We start from the raw sequence: 27,969 nt of genomic DNA on the forward strand, positions 1-27,969 counted from the left end.
AAAGAGCAGGAGGGGGGAGGAGGAGAGGAGAGCAGAGGGTGTGGGGAGGGAGAAGGGAGATGACGAAGGAAGAAAGTAGAGAAGAGAGCAGAGGCATATAGTGGGTTGGCTTAACAAAATTATCGAAACAAAGCGGATTAAAGCGCCAAACTTTTTTTGAGGCTTCTCTTGGACCCAACGATGGATTTTAGCCTTGGGTACCAAACTTTATTTTGAAAATTACCCATACAATTATCCATATCAATATCCATAAAAAAACGGTCCGATTCACTTTTTGGCCTATAACTCTTGAACCATAGGTCAGAGCGTCAAAATATTTGTTTCCCTGGACTCCTTGGATCATGAATGCAGCATCCTGTTCATTGGTACCCAAGGCTAAAATCCATCGTTAGGTCCTAAAGAAGCCTCAAAATAAGTTTGGTGCTTTTATCCGCTTCGTTTCGATAATGTCAAAAACCAGGGTTAAGCCACCACACTAACAGGAGAGCAGAGGAGTCGAGCAACGGGGTGAGGAAAGTATTAATGCCAGTCCATACTCTCTCCGAAACCGAACTTTTCGTCAGAAAGTTCAGACTTTCCGGCGTGCAGCTTTCCGAACACTAATTCGGGGTAATGCTTTTTAGAAGTTGCGAGTGACGTAATTTTGTAGTTGAACCGGACCTTTACGACGAAAAGTTTGGTTTCGGAAAGATTATGGACAGGCCTTTAGAGGGAAGATGGAGGGAAGGGGGAGGGGTGTTAAAGGACAACTTTAGTTTTTTACAACAAGGGTTCATATTTTAGATTGTAATTAAAGAATATAAAAGATGGGTGTTAAAATGATTTCATTTACTTCTTTCTATTGTTTTAGAGATTCTTATTTCAGTGGTTGGGGCCTGGGGGCATGTGTACAAGTAGCTAAATATGTCATTTTACACAGAATAAGCCCATCCCAAGATAAAAGGCAACCTTTCATGGTTAGATGTGACTTATGGGGGCTAGAAGTGTTACTGTAAATAGCAAGAAATGAGAAAGATTGGAGTGGAGGGGAAACACGAGGAGCGACAGTGGGGATGAGAAATAAAGGGAGAACAGTATAGGAGAGGAGAGGAGAGGAGAGGAGAGGAGAGGAGAGGAGAGGAGAGGAGGAAATATGAGGTGTTAGGTAACAAAGGAGAGAAGGATTTGTTCTTTCATACCACGGCAAAGCTTCGACAATACAAATGAACAAATTCAATTAAACTGATCTTAAATCAGCCGCGTGCATTTCAGTGTCAGGGCCAGCTATGCCAGGTAAAGGAAACCACATTAACCTGAGTCTAATTGGATGGACTTAAACCAGATTTATTTCCTTTCTAATGGCTATGGCTCTGAGTGACTTTGGCTTTCCCCAATAATTAATGGTCAAAATGAACTGTAACTGGATTGCATAAGTAGGCTACTTAATGAGAAATGATGCTCTTCAGTCAGTTCTATTTCTGCCTTGGTGCTGCACAGATGGATTATTGGGATAGAGTTTGGGAATATTTCAACGCAACTTCAAGCTATCTGTTTACTTCCACAAATAGTCAGATTGTAAAAAAAAAATCACACCCGTGTGAAGTGGAGCTGTGTGTGTGTGTGTGTGTGTGTGTGTGTGTGTGTGTGTGTAGATCATGTGTACCGATTTTTGTGACATTTGAAGAAAATATGTAGGAAAAGGAGCAAAAAGTTTGTTTTGGAGAAAATTCAAGATGGCGGAAAATCTATCCTGGCGCAAATGGGCGTGGCCTATATGGGGAGATGCGTCTTGACCCAAGGAATCCAGGGAAAAAAGAATTTTAATTTTCCGATCTACGGTTCAAGAGTTACGGGGCAAAACGTAAAGTGGGCCGTTATAGCGCCACCATGAGGCCGAGTGATGTAATTATTTTTCGATGTATTCTTAAAATCATTATGAATCTCCTCTCCGAGGTTTGAAACTGTAGCTCCTATGGTTTACGAGAGAAAAATACTTGAAAGTGATTTCTTGCATTGTCCCATTATAAGTCAATGGGGACAATTAAGCGTCGTTTTTTGCCGATTACGTCGGCATGGTAAGGCGGATCGGAACAAAAGGTAATAGAACACCATTCCCGGCCGAGCCGCACATTTTGATGTATATATTGCGCGAGTGGCGTAAATGGTGCGGCACTAGTTACGCGCCGAAGTCAGGCTGAGTCAGGCTACATACACACACACACACACACAGACACACAGACCCACACAGCCACGTATAGGGAGCCTGTGTTTCACACATCTCCAAAAAAAACAAGAAAATGTCTTCATGAAGGGAACAAAAACACCTTAATCAGTTTTATTTCTGTACTGTTTGCAAATCTAATTACTTGTATGACTGCTGTACAAGTGGAACATATAGAGATAATTGTCAATTAGGGCTCAGATTTGACAATATGCCAGTGCTTGCGGGTTATACTTTTAAATTTAAACCCCATGGGCAAGTACATGGTCATGCAAAAGGTTGGGGCGGAGTGGTTGGACATTTTAGTTTGGGGTTTGGGTTTGAGAAATTCATCTTGTGTAGTGGTGCTGAATCAATCATTAGCCACATCAATCCATTGTTTTTTGTAGCCCCTGTCACAAAATCTATTGGCCAAGTCCACACAACCTGTGTGTTATAAAGAGTGCAACAACCTCCTAGCATGATGAAATTGACTGGTGTAGGAGAGTAGGAGTTTTCTGCGTAGTACTAGTGACATAGTTTCAGCTCCAGTTTACAGTATTATATAGGAAGTCGATTATTTTTTGTGATATATCACAAAGATTATCTATCAGTGATCCTATCAGTAGGTTTAATGATTGCCTTCTTTAATAATCAGAACATCTAAAAAAGTAATGTTAGATTTAAGAGTAAAACGTAAATGTGTTCACTCGAGTTCAAATATTGGTGAATTGGTGAAAAGAATCTCTGCGGCCGAAAATCATGATGAAAAGGTCATCAATATAGCATTAATATAAATATTTCAGATTTTCATATCTGGATTTAAACTCATGTAAAGACTGGCTCCAAGTAGCGTGACGGAGCAGTCCTCCCTGGCCCCTTCATGACACTGAGCACAAAGACAACCTTCATCTCTGTCACAGAAACTCTCCCAAAAGCCTGCTCAATCTTTCAAGGGACGACACTTTGAGTTAAAGTGACTTTCAGGACTTTCTTTTTATATCTCATTGCTCTTAAATGTACCGGTATTCTTCCAGAGTGGCACAGTTTGTTTAATCAAGCAGAATAGAGCTTGTAGATCTGCTATTTTTGAAAAATTGTGAAAATGTGTGCAAGAATGTATGTTTAAATGTCAGTGGTGCTCAAACTTTTTCATGTGAAGGACCCCCAAAATGATATTTATTTGGCCACAGACCCGCATCTCAAAATATTTAGTTCCAGGGACCACCCAGAAGCAAAATGTGAGTTACAAACGTACGCTTTGAAAATACATATATTCAAAGATTTGCACACATTTTCACGACTTTTCCAAAAATAGCAGATCTACAAGCTCACAGCGCGGCACCGAGTGCCGCGCTGTGAGCTTGTATATCTGCTATTTTTCACTGGTTAAAGCATTCTAGGCCTGAACGGGTTAACCATGCAGAATAGAGTTAAAAGTGACAAAACAAAATAAGGAAATTACAGAAAAATGTGTATCCCTAAGTAGGACAAACTGTATGTGATATTATCATAAAAGCAGGTCTCAGTCAGGTTGTTTATGGGTAGAATACGTGGCTTCTCTACTTCTTCCCTCAGGCAAGCAGAAAATAACGCAGAACAAGAATGACCTGATTAATGAAGCACACAGTTGACCTGAAACCATCTAGAAAAGTTTTAGTGTCGCTAAAAGGTAGTGTTTTGTATGTGTGTCATGCTAGTAAAGACACTGAATAGCCAATAGCAGATTTAGCCAAATAAATACAACAACGTATGTACTGTATATCTTAATCGGAAGGGTTAGTGAGATGTTTTTCAGATGTCAGAGGCTATCTGAGAAATAAGAATCTCCATCTCCATAATAGGTATTACATTTGACATGATTTATTTTCCTTCTTCACGTTACTAGACCGAAATGAACTTATTTCATGAATGTTCATGATCTTGTGTAATGATCAGCATTGATAATGCCGAATGTTTTCATAAAATAACCCCCCAAACTAATGAGAAAGCCACAGAAACTATTAGATCCTTGCAAAATAACTGAATCCCATGGGCAGATCTTTATTAAAACAACAAACTTTGGTAAACAAAATCAACTTTCATCTCATGCTCAGAAAGGAGGCAGACAAGGAGAGCGGAATGGGGAGATTGCAGGAGACAGTGTGAGAGAGAATGAAGAGAATGAGTGAGGATGGATGGAGGAATGAGGACAGTGACGGTGAATGTGGGTAAAGAAAGAGGAGCAATAGCTAGAGGGAGAAAGAGTAGGATTGAGAGAACATGTCCTTGGTCGAACTCTCTTTGGTCTGACCACCAAAACCTAACCTTAACCCTAACCCTAACCTCAGTAAAACTATGCCTAAACCTCACCCTAACCCTAACCTCAGTAACTATGGCGCGGGTGATTAGCTAACCAGCCGACGCTGGTGAGTAGCTAACCTGCCGACAGTGCTCAACCTATGGGGCAGTCCTCATAATAATAATAATCTTTATTGTCCCCAAAGGGAAATTTGTCTTCACACTTCACAGTCTGTTCAAACAAAGAAACAACACATAACCATAACAACACAAACATATCACAAAGACAGATCATCAGTACCCCATAGTACCAGTAAGACTCCCTAATCGGGAGATAAGCGACCGTAGGTCACTTATCTCCACAAATAGGGCAAAAATTTGTTTTGCCAAAATCTTCCTGATCCATGTTGATGACATGAGTGTAGACATACTGTGTAGTGATTTTCGTGAGTTTTAGGGCAAAATCTGTAGGAGCATTGTCCAAAAATGTGTTTTTAAAAATCGGCCTGGAGGTGGCGCTATATGGGAGAGATTCATGTTGATGGGATGAGTGTAGACATACTGTGTACCGATTTGCGTGATTTTAGGGCAAAAATTGTAGGAGCAGTGTCCAAAAATGTGTTTTGCAAGAATCGGCCTCATGGTGGCGCTAGAAGAGGGCCATGTCAGAAATGAGGGGTGGGGTCTCCGCGCCGCCAAGGCGGACGAATAGGTACCGGCCCCGGCTGTCCCGGTCGCTCCTAGCCGGAGTTACGGCATTTTATGTGAGCTGCAGTGTAGGGGGTCCTCCACTGGGGGCGCCACCACTTTTGCATCCGTTCTGGAGCACCAGGAGTCGGTGGTCCCCGGGAATTCCCCGTGAGCAGCCCCGTTGGGGTGGTCATTTGGTCAGTTTAGCACATTTGGTCATTTTTTACATCTGGGGGTCCCCCAGGGACCTGGGGGTCCCTGGAGCTCCGGGGGTCCTTGGAGGTTGTAGTTTGGCAGGTAAGGAGTGTGTGTGCAAAATTTGGCATGGATCGGGGCAACGGTTGCGGAGATATGAGCAGGGCAAGAGTGTGACGTGTGACGTGTGACTGACGGACTGACTCACTCACGTGTGACGTGTGACTGACGGACTGACTCACTCACGGACAGCCTGTGGAGGTTTTGATAGTAAATGCGACCTACGGTCGCAACTATACACAGAAAAACCCTCATTGTTAAGTGCAGCAATGGCGGTGGGGACAAAACTCCTGCTAAACCGAACCTTCAAGGTTCTGTACCTTTGCCCTGATGGCAATTAGGTCGAAGTAGCGATGCAGAGGATGACAGTGTCATTTGTTATTGAGAGTGCTAAGCGTGTGATGGCCTTATTGTTCATATCAGCAAGTGTGGGTATGAGAAGTTCGATGATCTGTGAAGCAATACGGGTGATACTGTAAAGTTTGTTTTTGTTTGGCATGGACAGTATAGTGAAGAAACATGCAGGGGGGGGGGGGGGCAACAGATAGTGATCTTAATTTACGGATTACATGAAGTCTTTGCTGAAAACGTTTATGGATAGATGTAATGTGTTGATCAAACCTAAGTTTATTGTCCAAAGTGAGTCCAAGTCAAGATATGCGAAGCTGTCAACCTGTTCGACTGTTTTACCATGAATGAGGAATGGTAAGGAATTGAAGGAGGAATAAAGGAGCAAAGAAGAGGGAAGGTGCCAGGAGGTACAGGACTGTAGGAGAAATAGTGCAGGGGAAGGGAGCTTGCAGGGTAGAGAACAGGTACAGTAGGCCAGTGTTTCTCAACCACTGTGCCTGGGGACCTTTGGTGTGCCCCTGAGAAGGGTCAAGTGTGCCCCTTGAAACTGCTTGAAAGCCAGTATTGTATTTATCATTTTAAATGATTTAACTAGTGAAAACAGCCGATCTACAAGCACACAACGCCGTTGTGTGCTTGTAGATCTGCTGTTTTCACTACTGTTGTGCGACAGCCTTGTATGATGAAGCAGGGCTTTACTTTGTGAAGAAACGTACAAATTTGAAACTTGGAGATACAAGGATTCTTCCCGACAGTGACGATATTTACACCCCCGTATTATGTTGGTGTGCCCATGGATTCTTGGGACATGAAAAGTGTGCCCATGCAGAAAAAAAGGTTGAGAAACACTGCGGTAGGCTACCTTGAGTGCTCCGACATCTGCAGCTGACCCAGGGTCCACTCCAGTGATGTAGATCCCAAGACCATACTCTGCTCCTCCTCTGATCATCAGACCCAATGAACGACCGTCGTCCATGTTCAGGTTCACCTGGGAGGGTAACACAGAAATGTACAATCGTCAGTGGTTATAGCTGCATTCTCCTGTGTGGGAATCCAAACCTCAGCCAAAGGTAAATCTTCACTAATCGGTTACAGTTTCAAGGTGAATGGTCTAGTAGTGGTTATTTGCGACCGAAGGTCGCAGTTTAGTATGAGAAACGGCACATCATGTCCGTGTCTTTGTACGTCTTTTTTACGGTCTATGGGTTTGCCGTATCCCTTTTATGCCCATATATGGCCAAGACAGATGGCCAAGACAGCCCATATCTGTGTGGCTGGTTCTACAGACAGGGATCTCCATATATGGGCATAAAAGGGATTGTATGCATGATGTCAGATGTCATAGACGTCATAGGACATTCACATAACGAATAACTGAGTAAGCATGTTTGGGGTCTCACAGCATATCTCCATATACAGTAGATGGATCTCCATATCACCCTGGCCACAATATGACTTCCGGTTGGTTCTAGCGGAAGTGGCGGAAGTGCTGTGTTTAACGGAAGTTACGTCATGCGTTGTAGTCTTCCGTTGAAATTCTCACGGCGGAAGTTCAACAGTCTCTGCCTGATATTGTCACCAGGCCTTTCTCTTCGCAGATGAGTAAGCCTGGCTACACGAGGCTATCTCCATATAGGGTACCAGGGGTCTCCATATATGGGTAACTGGTCCGATATACATCACTGGCCAGATGGCCAAGACAGATGGCGCGACCTAAAGGGCGAGGTCGCTTGTCGCCCTTAGGCGTCTTACTGGTAATACTGTAGTAAAACAGACCTGAGTTGCTTCTGTACGTGGATCGTTTCTTTTTCTCGTCTACACCAAATCTCTTTCGCCAGAAATAGTTGGTTATTTTTGGCTTATGCATGTTCCCCACAGAATGGATGCAGGTGGTTAATGAAGAAGATCCATCACACTCACACAGGTTGGTTTCATAAAGCAGAGAGCTGGCATACAGAGAGATTGACTGGCACCTCCAGTGATGGAGATTCATGCCTTCATACTTCATAGTGGGAGCCAACAAATCATTCCTTGGCCCACGCCTAAACCTGAACCACACTGCCTAAAATCTCAGGCCCATCGCCAAGGAGCCATATCACTCTTCCCACTTTAACCCATTTAGGTCTAGAATTATTGAATGCTTTAACCACGCTGCGAGCTTGTAGATCTGCTATTTTTGAAAAAGTCGTGAAAATGTGTGCAAATCTTTGAATATATGTATTTTCAAAGCGAACCCTTGTAACTCAAATTTTGCTTCTGGGTGGTCCCTGGAACTAAATATTTTGAGATAGGGGTTCGTGGCCAAATACATATCATTTTGGGGGTCCTTCACATGAAAAGGTTTGAGAACCACTGACATGGTAGTCTCTCAAGAACAGACTAACTGAGCTCCATTTAAAGCTATACTGTGTAAGTTGCTCAACTAGTGGTCAGTAGCAGTAGAGCAAACCGCGGTCGCGTCTGCTTTTTTCAGCCGTTTTTCGCCGCGGACCGGGCATTCAGACCACCGCGTCCGCCTCGCCGAGACCTATCCATAGAGGTCTTTCGTGTCCCTCTACGAGCCTCGGTTGGGGAGTTACATGCTAGACTCCTAGCCCAGTGTAAACACTGCAGTGTACTTCCTGAAGAGCTCAGCAGTGTATGATCTGGGCTTTGATTGGCCGGTAGGGAGACACGTGTAGTCGTGTACAGAATGATGCATATGACGTAATTTTGCCGGGAAAAACAGCCCCGGTCACGTCCACCAGGGCTCAGTAGAACACATATAAAGAAAAGGCTTTGGGAGCTGAAATTAACAGAGTGGGGGTTCTAAAACTTTAGCGATTTAATAGTTAGGACAATTTTAAGATATGTTTTATAAAAAAAGTTACATAGTATAACTTTAAGTGAAAAGGACCTTTTCTTTGACGATGGCTGGCCAGGTTGCTGGCATAGAAACATAGGGTTTTTCCAAAAATCTTAGAAGGATTCAAAAGACACTTATAGAATCGGGTCAAAATTCTAATTTTCACTGTTTTTCAAAAATAGCAGATCTACAAGCTCGCAGCGCGGCACTGTGAGCTTGTATATCTGCTATTTTTCAATAGTTAAAGCATAAAATAATGATACACAAAATGTGTACCCGTTCTAAATGGGTTAATTAATCTGCTTCAACCAAACAAATGAAAATAGAAGCCATTAGCAATTTGTGATAGAATAAACTTTACACCCCTGTCATTTCGGCAGCCTATATAACAAGGCGTAAATCAACTTTCCAAGAAGTTTTTTTGGAATCGTTGCCCGTCAACAGAGTTGATTGGTGCTTATGCAGCAGTTTCCCTTCAGTGGTCAGAGGAGGTGAGCAGGCTATGCAGACAGCCTCTGTAGGGCAGGACATTTGGATGCACTGTGAGAGAAAACACATTGATTTCCAGTCGCCACTAATTCATGCTGCTTTACAAATTGTTGTCAAATACTGACGGCCACTTGACCCTTGATTCAACAACGCAGAGCGTTGGTTCAGCCTCAATGGGCTATCGATTGCATGGGAACGGTAGACTCAGGAACATTTTCTCACTTTTGATGTGATTACCAAGAAAATTAAGCCAGGGCAAAACTTTGGATCAAACCCTGTTGGACTGATCAATTCTGTCCCCATCCTACATGCCTTTTAACCTGCTTGCTGCCAAGCATTAAAATATCCAATGTCGTCCATTGCCAGAATCTTACATTTTAATGTGCACGATGTGCACAGGTCATGCACAGATAATGCACGGATGATGCACCACATGTGTGCACGCCATTCACAGCTTTCAAACAAAATAATCCGCTTGGAAATCCATTCAGGCATTCAAATCTTAGGCTATAGTGTTTTCTTCAAATGTAAACAAACATGGCTGCCATGTTTGAAAGAGAGAGCTGTTCTGGGAGTTAAACCAGCATTTAGCGATCGCGATCATGCCGAAACCGGAAGTTCTTTTCAAAAACTCAGGAAACTCGGGCTTGGCACAGCTATACACAAACTTGGGAAACTCAGGGTTGGCACCATAATTGTTAAGATAGGTCATTGGACAGGGACAGCCTTTCATCACCCATGAAGACAGATTTCAAGTAAGGCCTATGACATCTTTAAAACTTGAGAACTTTGGATTAGCATTTGGTCAACATTCTCAGACTTGGACCCTTCCACATTTAACTCTCAGTATATGACCCAAGTTTCATTCAAACATTGATCTTGCTATCAAGATTACCATCCAGCATCAGTATCAGATGTTATTGGCCAGTTATTAGGCCAATGTTGTAGCATATTATCATCATATAGCAAATGGCCTTAAAGGAGATGAGAAGGGAAGAGAAAAGTTAAATCAAAGTTTTGGAAAGCCTGCGTGTGTGTGTGTGTGTGTGTGTGTGTGTGTGTGTGTGTGTGTGTGTGTGTGTGTGTGTGTGTGTGATAGGGCTTTCACCGACTAGTCAACTAGTTGACTAGTCGACTAGTATAACCACTAGTCGATCTTGTAGGTACTAGTCGAAAAGTCGAAAAAAAAATAATTTAAAAAAAATATTTTCTTTTTTTTTCTTTTTTTTTCTGAAGACCTAGCAAACTCATTTCAATTCGATTATAGTTGTTTTATGTCTAACAACCATTACAAACGGAATATTATTATCCAGTCACACACACACCTTGCTGCATCTCCCCACCGAGGGGTTAATATTCCCAAAGACAGTGGAGTGGAGTTCACCCAGAGTTCACCTAAAGTGCTCCGTGTCGCGTCTGCACACAGCAGTGAGTTGTGAGACTAGTCCTACAGTCAGAATATAGTTGTTTAACAGTATAACATCGTAGCGCGATCATAGCAGCAAGTGAGGACAGGCCAGTTCTTGCTACAACGAACAGACCGACAGACGTTCCGCACGTTCGTTTGATTAGAAGTAATTAAAAGACAGAGGAGTGTTTGTGTTGTGTAGCGAGCTAGCCAGCTAGCCTGGCTAGCCGACCATGGAAATGGATATATGTCCTTTGTTTACGAGAGACAGCAGCTATTGGTGAGTAAGCATGGCTTTCTATTACTGTAGCAGCTGGTCTTGTTGTTGCACTGACTTGCACACGTGGGGTTTGTGTGTGAGTATCCGTCATGGTAACTTGGCTGCTGTGAAAGCCGTGCCACAGCGCTCTTTATTATGACATAATATGTTAACGACTAGTCGACTACCAGTGGCTTCAACTAGTCGATCTGTAAAAAATGCTTGAAGTGAAAGCCCTAGTGTGTGACGGCATTCACGAAGAGTGATTTTTAGTATTCGAATTATTCGACCTCAAAGTATTCGAATAGTCGAATATTCGACAGGACTCGCCAAACTGTCAAATATTAAGTAAGCAAGAGGCGAACATTGTGAAAATAGCCGATCTACATGCTCACAACGCCTCGCAACCTCGCGTTGCGAGGCGTTGTGAGCATGTAGATCTGCTATTTTCACAATATTTATCTGCGGAACCGAGTCACATTAGATGTAACACCTACAATTCCAAGTGCTTGTCAGGGTGTGGGTCCCCAGTTCAAATATGTTTATTTTGGGGGTCATGGCCTAAAAAGGTTTGAGAACCCCTGGTATAGGGCATTGACAACTCATTCTTATGACTTCCTATCTAGCCAAGCTTTAAAAACTATATATATTTTAAAGAGAAAACAATATATTTTTTTATTAAATAACCGAATATTCGACTTTGGTGAACAACATCGAATAGTGACTTTGATATTAGAATATTCTAATATTCTAATATTTGGTGAATGCCCTAGTGTGTGTGTGTGTGTGTGTGTGTGTGTGTGTGTGTGTGTGTGTGTGTGTGTGTGTGTGTGTGTGTGTGTCCTTACTGTCCGCTCCTCCATGTCATGACAGCGTCTGGTGCCTTCGGGCATGTCGGGGGGAGGTGACACGCCGCGCCCCCGGGGGTCCACCCAGCTGTACACGTGGTTGCTCATGTAGCCTCCAGGAATGCGCCCCACTGAGCACACTGACATGGCCAACCTCTTGCATCCCTTCAGAACCTGGAGGAGACAACAGATCGGTGAGGGTGAGGAGCGTGAGAGAAATATATTTCGCAGCAGAAGTCGATGTTTATTTTATAAAGTCTTGCATGAAGTGGATCATGCCTCGGATTTATTGATAAAGGTTCCGTCTGGAGGGAAGCTACGCGAGTCCCTTTCATGCAGGTCACCACCAGTGTTGTAAAAAGTACTGACATGTTATACTTAAGTAAAAGTATCAATACAGCAATGTAGAAGTACTCCGTAAGGGTGCCTTCACACCAAAATACCTAGAGTGGAATCCGCCAATGCATTTCAATGAGAATGGAGCATTTTTTTGCAGAAATCCTCTAACCGCTCCATTCTCATTGAAATGCATTGGCGGATTCCACTCTAGGTATTTTGGTGTGGCTGCAGCCTTAGGGTGCCCTCACAACAAAATACCTATGAGAGTGGAATCCGCGTTCCGCCAATGCATTTCAATGAGAGTGAAGCGGTTTCATGCCAGCAGAGGATTTCTGCAAAAAACGCTCCCTTATCATTGAAATGCATTGGCGGAACGCGGATTCCACTCTCATAGGTATTTTGGTGTGAGGACACCCTAACAAGTAAAAGTCCAGAATTCAAAATGTACTTGAGTAAAAGTATGAAATTATTGGCATCAAAATGTACTTAAAAGTGGCAAAAGTAAAAGTACAAAATGCTTGAAAATATTAGATCTACAAGCTCACACCGCGTCGTGAGCTTGTAGATCGGCTATTTTCAAATAGCCAAGGGATAAAATAAGGCTAAAGTGGTGTATGTATGTTTTTTTTAATATTATAATTTATGTCTACAAAGTAAATAGTAACTAAAGTTTTCAAATAAACGTAGTGGAGTAAAAGTACAATATTTGGATCCGAGATGTAGTGGAAAAAGTAAAAGTATTGGAAATTGGAAATACTCAAGTAAAGTACAGGTACCTCAAATTGTACTCAAGTACAGTACTTAAGAAAATGTACTTAGCTACTTTACACCACTGCAGGTCACCGCCTTCTATTGATCCTGCATGATTGAGCCCTACCTCTAAGGTTTGCATCCAGTTTGGATTGAGTATGCTCCAAACAGAAGGTACGCTGGCATGGGGGACATGGGGGCATTTGTGGGTCACAGACACATTTTTGTGGGTCCCTTTATTTTTGGGTTCCTACATTTTGTTTTTATTTATTATTAATTCAAAACATTAAAAAAAACGTAAAGTTTTCACAACTTTTTCAAAAATAGCCGATCTACAAGCTCGCAGCGTGGCACTCGGTGCCGCGCTGTGAGCTTGTATATCTGCTATTTTTCACTGGTTAAAGCATTCAATAATTCTAGGCCTAAATGGGTTATACTTAGCTGCACACAGGTGTTGCCCACCAAAAGTAACAGATATACATCTACAAGCTAACAACACATGCTGCAGCACATTATTAGCTTGAAGATGTACTATCTGTGATACTGGCACACAGCAAAGAATATATCAGGCAGGACATCAAGGGAAGAGCTTGCTATGACTCAAGTTGTCTCAACATTGCCTCGTGCATCAACATTTAATATTTTTCTTTGGAATTTCTGCTTTTATTTTTATTTTTTTCCTAATGGAATGAACCGGCCGTTCGGGAGTTGTCCCACTTTTCCCAATGGCCAGCACGTCCCTGGCTGGCTGTATGGGCATCCAACATCACATCACTGAATGTCAAACTCTGTATTAATTTCCCTTCTATCCTTGGTTTGCCTGCCCCACTAGTTTAAGTCTGCCTTTCTTTTTCATCCTTTATCTGACTGAGGTTTGAGAAAATAATTGGTCAGAAATCCATTGCACTGACCATGGTCCTGAAATAGCCTATCAGCAGTTGTGCTGCTTCAGCAGGTCAGAACTGCTCCGCCAAAAATCATGCCTTTTTGTTAATGTCTTTTCAAAGCTTCCCCGTGAAAATCCTGGTCTTTTCTCGTGCACTGCCCATCTAGTGTTCTACCAAGTAAATCTCGTCTTTTAGACATAGCAATCACTGAATCCAGGTTCAGTTCAGGGCACGAAACTCTTTGCTGTTGCTCACTACAGACTTCCTAGTCCAGTGGTTCTCAAAGTGGATTCCAGGGACTCTGTGGGTTCCTTTAGGGGAGTCTAAATTGACCCATACAAAACTATAACTCTGACGGTGTACAATGGAACCAAATTTGGTTCCATTTGTACACTGTCAGAGTTAAGGGGAGACCTTGAAATTTGAATGTTTGAGAAACACTATCCTAGTCAATGGAAGTACATTTGACGCCAAAGGAGGAGATCTCCTTCGTATCTCTATATCCTAGTTCGGGGCCAGGTGTTTTTGGAGGACAATCGTGCGTGTGCACGGTGCAAAACCCCTGGCATCTAATGTGTTAAGGGACACTAAACGAGTACTCCTCCAACCCCGACATGATACATGTGTCTGGTCAATTAAAGCAGTGGTTCTCAACCTGGGGGTCCCCCAAATGATTTTGGCGGGCCCCCAGATGATGTAACATTGTTTTCTCACTCAACAGTAAAGAAACCAACATAAAGTTTAAGTTTATAGAGGGTATATGCATGTTTCTAGTGACAATATAAGGAATTTAAAATACCTCTAAAATGACAAGTTAAACATTGGCCTAATTGTCATATATTAGAGGCATGAAAAAAGGAAGCTGACATGCACATTCCTAACCCAAGTTGGGCAGGTGCTAAGCGACGAGTAGAATACTAAAAGAGAAATAAAACGCTAGCACACTGAGGGCTCATATGCGAATAAGTGCTTTTATTGCACCAAATACAAGTGACGTTTCGAGCACACTGCTCTTCTTCAGACTGAGTCTGAAGAAGAGCAGTGTGCTAGCGTTTTATTTCTCTTCAAATATTAGAGGCAGACATTGTGAAACTAGCAGATCTACATGCTCAAATATTAGAGGCAGAAATTGTGAAAATAGCATATCGACATGCTCACAACGCCTTGCATTGGTATTTTGTAAAGTTCCTTTAGATATGTTTTAAGGAGGAGAAAAATACTCATGATTTAAGTATCCGTGCTGTTTAAACCACAAGAGACTTTAAATCCATGGCACTGTATTCAGCAGTGGTGCTGAATCATTCTCCAATGGACGTAGATCCATGTGCACTGTCCTTGGTGCTGAAACATTGTATTGTAACTGGCAACATGTTTTCTTATATAATAGTGCTCTCTCCTGGATTTGTGTTCATGACACCACATCAGCTATTTTACAGTCTGGAATGATTTTTTTTTTCCCAGTAAAGGTTAACAGCCACGGCTAGAGTTTCTCAGGAGCATCTGTTTGGTACCATTAGTGTAAAAATGTATTGAGGCCTTGGGTTTTCTTCCTTAAGACGAGAACATTGAACCTCAAGACTGGGGTACATATTTAAACACAAGGACAGATACTGTAAATGGATGGATATGGAGGATTTGTTTCTGCAGTCAGATGGAAATTCACAAATTGGTTGTAAAACCATGTACAGTACATTATTCGGATAGGAGGATATAATTTGAAAACAAATCAAACTAAAAACTGGGTAGCCCTGATTCAGTAGTGTGCTCTACGTTTTCGACTACTGTACTTCAGCTTCACTTTATTGTCACATCACATTCACAGCTATACAGGTGTAAAAGTACAGGAGTGAAATTATTTTTAGTGCAAGCTACCCACAAGTTGCAGTCAGTTATGCAAACTATGGGCGTGTATCCAACTCCAACAGGAAACCAAGGACAACTACATATTTTGCCTCATGGATATCCATTCTACCTCATGAGGTAGGAGTTTACTGCAGTAATTGTCGTGTCCGTCCATCCCCCCACTAAATGGTAAATGGTGCATTTATATAGCGCCTTTATCAAAGGCTCTTTAAAGCGAGTGTGCATTACATTCAACCATTCACACACACATTCATACACCAATGGCAGAGTCCACAAGAATGTACCTAAAACATATAACAAAAAATATAACTTATTTCCAGTAAAGATGGCACTGCCCATACTTCTTCATTATTCTTAGAGAGTAGAGTAGCCTACACCTGAGCAAAAGTCATTGCTGTCACCTGTGACCAAAAGTTATGTTGCAATCAATAGACCTTGAAAGCAGGATATTCACAGCTGAAGCTAATACAATTAATAAGGGGCATGTTTGCCAAAGCTGCTTTTTGGCTCACCTAAATCAAAAGAGGAGCCAGGTGTTTAAAATTCTAAGAACCTCCCGGGCATTTTGGAAAGGAAGTACAGCCTGTCCTTTCCAATGAGAATAAACATGAAAAATAAGACGACGTTATGAAGACATGTTCCTGGTAATGTGTGTGTGCTGTTTTGAGATGAAGATGCAATTAGCGGGTCTTCAAGGTCATCCCTTGCTCATGACTCATGCAGCCAAATGAGCCAAGATTAAGACAACAGAGGAGACAGAGAGAGAAAGTCAAGAGAGAGGGGGAAAGGAAGAGATGCAAATTGTCTGAACGAGTCATAGAGGGATTATATAGGGAAACCACAGTATATAATGATTTTCAATCACAGTGCTCCACTCTCAGTAAGCTCTGAAAGTTTGTATAACAGTGTCAGTGTCAATTACTATATGTTTCTTTGAGAAGTGCCATGATTTCAGACTTAATTTTGTGAGTGTGTTTACAGCATGGCAAAATGACAAGCTAGAAACAGGGTTTGACTGTACACTATGTAGTGTCTGTCTGTCTGTCTGTCTGTCTGTCTGTCTGTCTGTCTGTCTGTCTGTCTGCATCTATTGTACAGTATGTCTGTTCACTCAAACTCACAGCTCATGCCGCAATATAAAATAATATAAAATTAATGTTTAAATAGCAATTGTGCATGTTAAAGTGTGAAGATTGTGAAACTTGACGATGCATAGCCTATAGATAGCTGCGCTGCAATGATTGCAATGACGCGCAGACAGGGATTTATAGCGTTTTGCGTTTTCATGTGGGCAGAATTTTTTTTCTACAGAGGGCCGTGTGGAGGCATAGAGGGCCAACCCGGGGAAGTGGAATTCGTATTGGTGTAGATTAGGCCTTAGACTGATTAGCACGAAATTACCATTCTATCTCCCTAAGGCCCCCAACTATGTCTACTCCCCGACTCTTATCTTCCTGTTTCCTATAAATAATTTAAAACTATCAGAGATCAAATTGACAACCTGCTGCTCTCAACTCCAACTGGACTGTCCTCAGATGGCTTTACAAACTAATGTATATTTCGACTAGAATCAAGCTCTCTTAATTTACTTAATGTTTTCATCTTTTAAACCAACAGCCTGTCTCCAGTCTGACCCTCTCCTGATCCAACCTTCCATTTCTCGCCAAGATCCTTGTCGCCAAGCAGTGACTTTTTACATAAGAATTTATTTGAAGGTTTTCAGACAAGATTCAGAGCACAACATAGCACAGAGACGGCACTGGTGAAAGTTACACATGACCTCTTAATTGCATCAAACAACTTAAAGAGGTCCTTTCTGTACTAATTCTATTTGTATTCATATTTACTCTCCTTCACTGGACCACGATATCTTAAATAACTCAACATGCCTGCTAAAACACCAGTGCGTTCCCAGTATGCAAAAATGCTTGATGTTCCAAAAAATATCTAAGGTTAGAACAGGAGGCAGTGCATTTAAAGATGGGGTGCCATGATTTTTTCCCCCCTCTAAACATGATTATCAGCTATTATGATTATACTAGGAGGAAGATTCTTTCCAAAAAAAGTGTACAGAAAGAGCTAAAAAAATGGTGGGTGGTGACCCAGCTGAAGGGGAGGGGTTGATTCTATGATGTAATTGTATCTGTGTTTTTGGACCGGCACTTTTGACCCACAAGGTGGCAGCCTCCGGGTAGAAACCACAAATACAAAAAGAATACATAATTGCTCATAACAACCACACCAGGGGGTCTAATGAAGTACTGTGAACCTCATTGACACATGAAAAACAGAAAAAGTACAAAACTATGGCACCACCTCTTTAAGTTTCAGCCTTTCAGGCACCTCGGCTGTGGAGTAACTTCTCCCAGTTACGGTCCGTGAGGCAGACACGCTCTGTGTATTTAAGACTAGATTAAAAACCATCCTTTATGATAAAGCCTACGTAGCTAGATTGCTTATCTCACTAATCGTCTTACAAAGTTAAAAGGGTAAGAACTAAGTAAAAGGCAAAATGAGGGAGGGGACCTCTCCATCTCCTCCTGTCTCCTCTACCCTTTCTCTTTCATCTCCTCTCTCTTCTCTTCCTCCCTTTGGTTGGGTGCGTTCATGTCCCATCAATGCAATTGTAATGAAAACTTACAGACAGGGGTGTCGCACCAAATTCTGGGGCCTGGGTGTGAGGAATCCCTGCGGGCCTCCCATGAATGTTCTTCGTAGGGGGGAGGAGGGGGTTTAACCCATTTAGACTGGGAACGCATTATTAGGCATTATTTTGTGCTTTAACTATTGAAAAAAAGCAGATATACAAGCTCACAGCGCGGCACCGAGTGCCGCGCTGCAAGCTTGTAGATCTGCTATTTTTGTCTTGAACATTTGTACAACTCTTTGAATATTTTTTAACCAATTCTATAAATGTCTTCTTTTTGGAAAAACCCATGTTTCTATGTCAGTGGTGCTCAAACTTTTTCATGTGAAGGACCCCCAAAATTATATGTATTTGGCAACGGACGCCCATCTCAAAATATTTCGTTCCAGGGACCCCCCTAGAAGCAAAATTTTAGTTACAAATGTTCGCTTACAAAATACATATATTCAAAGATCTGCACACGACTTTTCAAAAATAGCAGATCTACAAGCTTGCAGTGCGGCTCGGTGCCACGCTGTGAGCTTGTATATCTGCTATTTTTCAATAGCTAAAGTATAATATAATGAAGGACCCTCCACCTTGGGCCCTAGTAACTCAGTCCCACTTTTCCCCCCTTTGTGGCGCCCCTGCTCTTCTCTACATCTTGAGACAACTTATGATTGGACACTTTATTAAAATGTAATTGAACGATATCCCCCCTAAAGGAGGTGAGTACAAGTTCACAATATGTTGTGATGCAATGTGTTGTGAGCTTGTATGGTACAAAACGTTATAAAATGGGGCATACATCTGTTAGAATGTGCCATTGCCCTGCAGCATGTGTCGCTTGCCAAGTCTATTTGATTATGTTCCTTTACTTTCTCTCTCTCTGTCTTCATTAAAAAGCTTGTCAAGGTCCCAGAGGTGGCCTCTCCTTGTTCAATGTACCTGAACCTCTCACACGACATTTTATAGCAAATCACACAATCAACCTCATCTGGAAATGAACAAAGGGAACACGGTATAAGTCATTCCCTGCTATAAAAAGTCCCTTTCTTCTCCTCTGGTTTCAACCATCTTCATTGTAACATTTTATTATAGGGGGAGAGTATTTTAAGATTTGAATCTTTCTTTCTCTTTCAGGATAGGATAGGATAACACTTTATTAATCCCCCCGGGTGGAAATTCCAGGGATGACAGTGGCAAAGAGTAAAACAGAGACAGAGTTTAAAAAGAAAGTGCAGATTAATGAACAATACATACAGCACTAAACCATACAAAAATAGATACAGCAATAAACAATAAACCTTTGCAGAAAGGCTCCCCTCCTGCTCACTGAACAATGGTTATGTGACGTTTATGAATGGCCACCCCCGACGTGTTGATAGATGTACAGTGTATGCCTCAGCACTGAGACAGTCAAGCCTAATTTAAACGTACGGCGGACTGTCGTGCCACAGAAAACAGCTGATCTACAAGCTCACGACGGGGCACATCCCCAACGCGCTGTGAGCTTAAAGATCTGCTATTTTGTGCGCAATAAATACGATGACGCTTCGTTCCGCCAGTCCCGTGCACCGATGCATCAGAGGGCCACCGATCTTCATCACAAGCCCAAAGTGGAAGTCACATTCAAGGACAATGTATGATTAGTCAAGGGGTCTAGTCTGCATATACGGTACTGTAAACATGCACAAACATGCACAGACACAGAGGGCACATTTGTATATGCACACAGCGATTGGCAAGTACCACACACACACACACACACACACACACACACACACACACACACACACACACACACACACACACACACACACACACACACACACACACACACACACACACACACACACACACACACACACACACACACACACACACACACACACACACACACACACACACACACACACACACACACACACACACACACACACACGCGCACACACACACACATTTTAATGTCTATTGCACACAATCCCAAATATGTTAATTGTCAGGTATTTATGATTTGTCAGGTCTGAGGTCACACTATACATCAGCCCCACTCAGGTTACAATAGCCTACACTTCATTATCACCCTGAACTGACACACACACACACAAACACACCCCTCAGAGACATCTCAGAGACATGATGGATTGGCCCGATGCACTACTGGCTGAATCCAAGGTTGCGGTTTGTGGGGGTGCACACCAGGGGGATAATTTAACAGACAAGGTTTTGTATATCCTTCCTCTTTCTGTCCAGCTCTCTGGTCGGTCATGTTCAAGGCTTTGTCATTCATTGTGACAAAATCACAGAAAACACTCGATATAGATTTATTTCATTTCTTTTGAGTGAAGTACTGGATTCCTATGTGGCAGAGTAGCCGTGCCTTAAGCCAAGAAGTGTCTACCCTTGCCAGGAGGGATTTCAATTTGCTGGTAGGTGTCAGGATTTGATTTCCCACACGGATGAGCCGGGTTCGAATCCAGGTTGTTACATTGGGGGCTCGTCCGGAATCAGTTCTCCTGTTTTTAATCAACTTTCTACGGATTCATTCTCTCAATCTCTCTGTCTCTCTCCCCATCCCCTTCTCTCTCTGTCCGCCCGCCTGCCACAAACAACTTGAACTCTATATAGAAGATTAGACCGACAGACAAACAGACCATGTGTTTTGAAAGAAATCTCCCCATTAGTCCACCAGTAAGGTCTGTGTGAGAGAGTGATTCCATATGCCTATGAACTTAAATGTTTGCCTGACTCAGCCGAAATGCCGCTCCTGGGCCGATTACTGCAATTCCAGCTCTCTAATTCCGGGGGCCGTTTTACCCTGTTTTCCACCCGGGGAGAAGCGTTGCAGTCCCAGCAGATGGTTCCAGAACACTAAGTAGGCTGCTGGCACGCTCAGGCTGCCACAACCGGCCCCCGAAAGACTGCAGCCCCAGAAACACCATTAAAAGCAAAAGAGAGATGGAGTGAGAGAGAGAGAGAGAGAGAGAGAAAGAGAGAGAGAGAGAGAGAGAGAGAGAGAGAGAGAGAGACGTTGCAAAGACGAAAGAAGAGCGATGGAAGAAAGATTACTCTGGAGTTTAAGACAGAAAAAGAGAGTGCTTAAAGAACATGGTGGGAGGTGAACTATTTATGTATTTATGTATATCGTCACTGTCGGGCAGAAACCTCGTATCTCCAAGTTTCAAATGTGTACTTTTTTTCACCAAGTAAAGTCCTGCTTCATCATACAAGGCTGACGCACAAAAGTAGTGAAAACAGCCGATCTACAAGCACACAACGCCTCGCGGTGCGAGGCGTTGTGTGCTTGTAGATCTGCTATTTTCACTAGTTTGGTTCATTTTTAAAATGATAAATACAAAACGAACGGTCTTAGACATACAAGGTTTCCACCTGACAACGACGATATGTCTGATCCAAGTATCCAACACACATCGACTACAGTAACGAACGATAGATGTCACACGTGCACAGTCCTGCTGTTGCACACTGCCGTATACCCTTTTGATTGGGCAAGAATAGCATGCGATTGATGCCATGGCCCGTCTGTTCTGTTTGAATAGGTGCAGTGGAGACTGATAGAGAGGTGTTGAGACACAGGCAACCAGTGTCTTTGTTTGTTAGTAAAGGGATTGTCTTTGTTTTTTGATAGGATGCGAGAAGAATATAAAACGGAGCAGGAAGCACATATACTTCTGTGGCTGATTTCTAACATTTGATTTCTGGATCTAAGCTTCTTTTTTTGTCTGTACCAATAACGTATCAAAGGAGGACAGCAGACTGCCCTCTAAAGGCTAATCTATTTTTAGACACCTTTTTCTTTCAGTCGAAAATGCACCGTGTCTTCTCAAGTGAGTAGTGATGAAGTATAATTAGCCTTAAAGTGCTGCAGCTTGATGGAAGGCTAAGAGAGGATTAGGGGGGTTTATGACCCAAAACATCATCGGTTTAAATCTCTAGCTGAGAAAGGTGTGAGCAAGGGAAAAGAATGAGCTCCATTAGGCCGGCTTTACACTGCCACTGAAATCTAGCCTGAATCAGATCTGAGTCACATCACAAGTGGAATCCAATTTCTTTAAATAGTCTAAATCCAGACAGGTCACATGCAGGTCACATGAAATCCGATTTTGAAAAACCACATCCAGAGGTGTTTTCAAATCCGATCCATATCGGATCTGAGGACATCTGTCTCAGTCTGAAAGCAGTAACCACATCCACCCCATTGAGTTATACGCAAGTCACATGCAAGTCACATCAAACTGTCCAAACGTCACTTGCTGCGCGACCCGAGCGCCGACGTCATTACAGAGCGTGAGTATATACTAATTGATTACAGCGCATATTACAGCAAGAGAGGAGAGAGAAAACACGTGAGCTAAATAGATAAAACCAGAGAGAAGAGCGAAACACAAGAGTAAAGAAAAGAAGAGAGAAAAACAATATTGTAACATGTGTTTGTTTTTGTTGTTGTCGCTTGTCTGTTATGCCGCATTTCCTGAAAGTAATGTAACGTCATGATGCCGACGTCGTTACCACGGTAACCAAAGCAGATATGTAGACGCAGGGCAGCTATGGGCTGCCGCTGTTAAAATAAATCAGAACGCACAGATCTGATCTGGTCACTTGCAAATGCAGTGTGAAAAGTCGGGCCTAAAGATCAGATTTGAGAACCAAATCGGATTTGGGCTGGATTTGACTGCTGTGTAAATCCGGCCTAAGTCCCTCAGTGGCCAAGAGAAACACTGTGGTTGTACAGGTGGGCATAATTATGTGTGACTACTTGAACGTGAAGCAGAGAATACAATCTTGCATACTCAGCAAAACACTCCCCTGGATACAAGGACAGACTGACAAAACAAAAAAACAATACAATATTTATTCGCTGAGGGGCAAAGCCCTCGATTATGTTCCTGTCATACCACTTTAGTTTGATTAATTATGGACTGTGCAGTATTATTAAAACAGCCAACTCTGTAATAAAGGGCATTATGTGGAGTCCCTGTTTGTGTGCTTAAATACAGCCATTAGCAATGCACAGGCAATCCGAGGTGTTTACTGTTTACCCCTTCTCTTTATAAAGTCATGTTCTACAGCACTGGTTTCCAAACTGTGGGTACCTTTAATTATTTGTTTCCTATTTTGTTTTTAATTATAATTTCAAAAAATTTAAAAAAAAACTTTCCCCCACAAGTTTAGATTTTCATGAATTAAAAATAAAATAAATGCAATGAATTTCATTAATAAATAAAAGAAAAATCTAAGAAATTCCCAAAATTATAAAACAAATGTTTAAGAAGTAGTGGAAATAACCAAAGCTCACAACGCGGCGCAAAGCAACGTGTTGCGAACTTGTAGATCTGCTGTTTTCACTAGCAAACGTCTAATGATTTCTCTCTTGGGTCTCGATCGAGCTAAAACGTTTGGGAACCACTGTTCTACAGGACAAGGACCTAAAACCAGCAATATACGGGCGGCCAGGGCCATACAGTTGCTGAGTGCGTAGAGAGGCTGTCTGGGAATCAGACGGTCAGTGGACTCTGGCCTAGCTGTGCTCAGTCTATCTGTCCAACAGCCATGAACGAGCAGCTGTTTGTTCGTTCATTACTGTGAGCAGATGAGGGGTGGTGCGTGCCGCGTGGGTCTACAGTAGAAGTAAGCCATTTACCATGAGAGGGAGTGAAACAGTGGTAAATCAGCCAACAACCCACGACCTTGAATGGTAAATTGCTTTTCTACCACTTGAACTTCTACCATATAAATGAAAGAAAACACAGTTGTAACTTGCAAGGATCTTCAGTTACAATCATTAATTGTTTCAGTGGGCGGGGTCCATGAGCCAACTCAAGGTTGTTGACTGATTTACCACTGTTTTAAGCCAATCAGAATCCAGTATTTGAACATGTGACCACAAAAAGTGGTAGAAGCATCTCCCGTAACGCTGGTCTCAAATCTTGACCACACATAGACAACAGCAGCGGAATCACTTTTCTGTCCGTTTTCTATGCCTGGATCTAGTTTCTCCATTTCCATGCTCTAAACTGGTGCGAGCGAGGGACATTTGCGAGCCTCGTTCATTGCAAATGGCTGCCCCCTGCAGTCAGTTTGGCTCGATGACAAATACGCCGGTATTTTACAAAAGACTGCGTTTGGAAATAATGGATGATATTTTTCTATAACGTCGCAAAGATATGCTACTTTTAAGCTACTTTGATGGCAGTTTAAGACATCCTTAAATCCTTAAAGATGCAGTGCCATGATTTATTTCCACCCTAAAACATGATTATCAGGTATTATGATTATACTAGGAAGAGGTTTTTTCCAAAAGAGTGTACAGAAAGAGTTAAAATTCGTTTTTTTATGTGGCCACACCCACCAGTTCATTAAGTATGCCTGGTTGTTCAGGTGGGTGGTGACCCAGATGAATTTAGCCACACCCAAAGGGCAGGGGATGATTATATGATGTCATTGAATCACCGTTTTTGGATCGGCACTTTTGACCCACAAGGTGTCAGCCTCCAGGAAGAAATCCAAAAGACAAAGGGAATACATAATTGCTCATAACAACCACACCAGGGGGTCTAATGAAGTACAACCTCATAGACACATGAAAACCAGAAAAAGAACAAAACTACGGCACCACCTCTTTATTGTAGCAGTAAAAGAGTTAAGGGCAGCCACTGCTCCTCCTACAGACAAATTCTACGTATGTGCAAAATGTACTGAAGCAAATACCTCAACAACAGGGGACAGAATTATTCATAACTCTGTTTTCTCATCCATTATCAGTTGAAAAACACCAAACCATTAAAATGCCCCCTTAACCGTGGGTTATCACATCCTTAGGCTGTACATTGTGTTTATGTGGATGTGCAGGCCCTTGATGAAACAAAAAGTCTGACCTAGATACACTAAATAGACGAGGGACCACTGCAAGCGATCCGGCCGTGTCTCACTATAACAAAGAGAAAGTCCATTCACTGCATGCATGATTATATCACCACAGAGAATTAAACGTTTAGTCAGAAGTATAGCTTGTTGTTTCTATTCCGGGCCTGAGTGTGCCCCCGGCACAGAGCCATTCAGGCTAGAGAGAGTCAAAGATCAGAACCGTAACAGGCAGAGACGAGCGACACTCGAGTGCCTGTTGGATTCCGGTGCGCATTCCCGCAGCACTCCGTGATGCTCAATTTGGAATGGAGTGGGTGGAAGTGCAGCTCTCGGCAGCTCCGCATGGCTCAGGACCGATGCAGGGATAGAGACGTAGGGGAGGGAGGAAGTTGTTGGTATGATGGATGGACGAGGTGGAACTATCGGGTTTGTTTTTATGCTTGAGGAGAGTTGGAAAGAGGGAAGGGGGCGAGCGCATGCAGACGTCAGTTTGTGTCAATGGGTGGTTTCATCTACTGTATGTATCGGGCCTCTTAAAGATTGATTATACTTGCGTACGTATGTATTTGCGTGTCGCTGTTAGTTACAAACCCAAAATAGCCTAGAAGATCTAAAAGCTGTCACACAGCTCTTTTAGTTCTAAAATAACTAAAATAGCTTGGAGAGCAACATATTTGTTGCATGACACTAGCATGCAACCATCAGGCATTAGAACTCTTCCAAGCAACTCATCACTCATCCAGCTCCAAACACCACATCATACAGTACGCTATCAACCGTATGTTTGCTACTGTATGTCCGGTCTAAATGAACATCATCTGAATAGGATTTTTGAAAATAGCAGATCTGCAAGCTCACCATGCATCTGATAAGTAAAAGGAGGCAGCCCAGCTCCTCATCCAGACATCTGTCATATCAAAACTTGACTATTGTAACTCTATCCTCACTGGTCTCCCGGCATGTGCACTTAAACCTCTCCAACTGATCCAAAATGCTGCAGCACGACTGGTCTTCAACCAGCCTAAGTTCTCACATGTCTCTCCCCTTCTCCGCAGCCTCCACTGGCTCCCGGTAGCGGCCCGCACTAAATACAAAACACTGATGCTGACCTTCAAAGCAGCCAAAAGGTATGGCTCCTCCATACCTCCAAAACCTGATCAACCCCTAAACCCCCACCCGTTCACTTAGATCAGCCAACACAGGGATGCTGACAGAACCCTAAACTGTAAACTGTAAACTAAACTGTAAAAATTAGATATGGTTATAGATATCCTAATCCATAACCGTAAATAAAACACAGAGACAGCCCAGGAGTATATTCGTAAATTGCTGTTTTGGAGAGAGTCAGACAGGTGACATACAGTACGCATACTGTACAGTTCCATGGTTGGAGCTCTCTCTCTCAAGATGGCGATCAAACAATGGCATACTGTATATGGATTACAGTGCGTGGAACTTTCTGATTGGTTCCAAAATCATAACAACACGTAAAAGTGAGTGCAAAGTGAGTGCATGCTCACTTTGCATCCAGACATGTGTGTTCAAGGCCTCTGTGTCAGACCTTGCTCGGTAAGTCATCAATATGAATTGATAAAAAGATGATATTAACCATAACAAAATCAGTCCCATCAGCATCGCATTCAAAAAAGAGGAAGGGTTTTGTCCATACAAGGTTTCCACCATGCAGCAACAATATGATAACAATGCTGTTCAGTGTTTGTGTGTGTTGTCTGTGCCTCATGTTCACAGTGCAGTGAGTGACTTGTGCACTGTCCAAGCGATCAGCCACTCAACTGCCTGGTGTATAGTCGAATTCATAGAGCTCTGCTTGCCGTGTAGGACTGTAGGTAATCATAATTGAGGTGTCGCGGTGAGAACACCCTGACAGCTCAGTTATGACCAGGGGCGTCACAAGGGGTAGGAAAGTGGGACTGAGTTACCAGGGCCCAGGTTGGAGGGGCCCTATAGTAACTTTAGCTATTGAAAAATAGCAGATATACAAGCTCACAGCGCGGCACCGAGTGCCGCGCTGCGAGCTTGTAGATCTGCTATTTTTCTAAGTCGTGAAAATGTGCGCAAATCTTTGAATATATGTATTTTTTAAGTGAACATTTGTAACTCAAAGTTTGCTTCTGGGGGGTCCCTGGAACTAAATATTTTGAGATGGGGGGGGGTCCTTAACGTGAAAAAGTTTGAGCATCACTGACATGGAAACATAGGTTTCTTGGCACACATTTTCAAGATTTTTCAAAAATAGCAGATCTACAAGCTCGCAGCGCGGCACTCGGTGCCGCGCTGTGAGCTTGTATATCTGCTATTTTTCAATAGTTAACATTCATGGGGGGCCCGCAGTGAATCCTTGTACCCAGGGCCCAGAATTTGGTGTGACGCCCCTGGTTATGACTACCTACACGGCAGCGCCATGTGGATTCGTCTATAAAAGGGCCTGAGGATTGAGGAACATGCTGCTCTGTCACTGTTCATCACTGTGATTCAAGCCCTGGCTGCCAGAAGGATCAGTGGCTCTGTAATGTATGTTCTGTAGGTGTAGTGAGTTACCTGTAGCCGGGGATGACTTTACTGTGTCTCTCTGTAAGAGAGTGTGTGAGGTACTGTATAGTCATCTGCAGTGACATTAACTGTCACAGTTTGTTTCACTTATGTACTGTAAAGGGCTTTGTCACGTTTTTTTTCTTCTTCCGTTTGCTGCATGATTAAAACGCATTGGATTTGGTGTGCAAGGCTGTGCGGAATCCACACTGCGGATCCGAAAAGGAGTACCCATAAAGGAGTCAATGAGTTTTTACCGCATGCGACAAGACGCACGAATCGAACTGGGTTCGATCGTGAAAAAGAAAACGCACTGCCGCAGCCACCTGCCGCATGGCAACTTCGGAGCCGGTGTGCATGAGGTCATAGAGAATCATTGTTTTCTTAAAAAAAAAATGAAATTGTCATTTTTTTCTGTGCGAAAAAACACGTGTCTGTGTGCAAAGCTTTCCAAGACTAGCA

General features: G+C 42.7%; 2 protein-coding genes across 2 annotated transcripts in view; both read right to left on the bottom strand.

Moving 5' to 3' along the window:
* man1b1b (mannosidase, alpha, class 1B, member 1b) overlaps positions 1–27,969 on the bottom strand; it is a 182,198-nt gene that overhangs the window by 40,594 nt on the left and 113,635 nt on the right. The gene's annotated exons all lie outside the window — the stretch shown is intronic.
* whrnb (whirlin b) overlaps positions 1–27,969 on the bottom strand; it is a gene marked incomplete at both ends in the record, with an annotated part of 90,176 nt that overhangs the window by 40,238 nt on the left and 21,969 nt on the right. Inside the window, 2 exons of the mRNA XM_080738495.1 lie at positions 6,618–6,743; positions 11,605–11,778. Coding sequence (XP_080594621.1) covers positions 6,618–6,743; positions 11,605–11,778 — 300 coding nt within the window. The remainder of the gene's footprint in view (positions 1–6,617; positions 6,744–11,604; positions 11,779–27,969) is intronic.

Source organism: Nannobrachium achirus, assembly GCF_963921795.1.
Source record: "Nannobrachium achirus genome assembly, chromosome: 12".
In the NCBI taxonomy this organism is placed as follows: Eukaryota; Metazoa; Chordata; class Actinopteri; order Myctophiformes; family Myctophidae; genus Nannobrachium; species Nannobrachium achirus.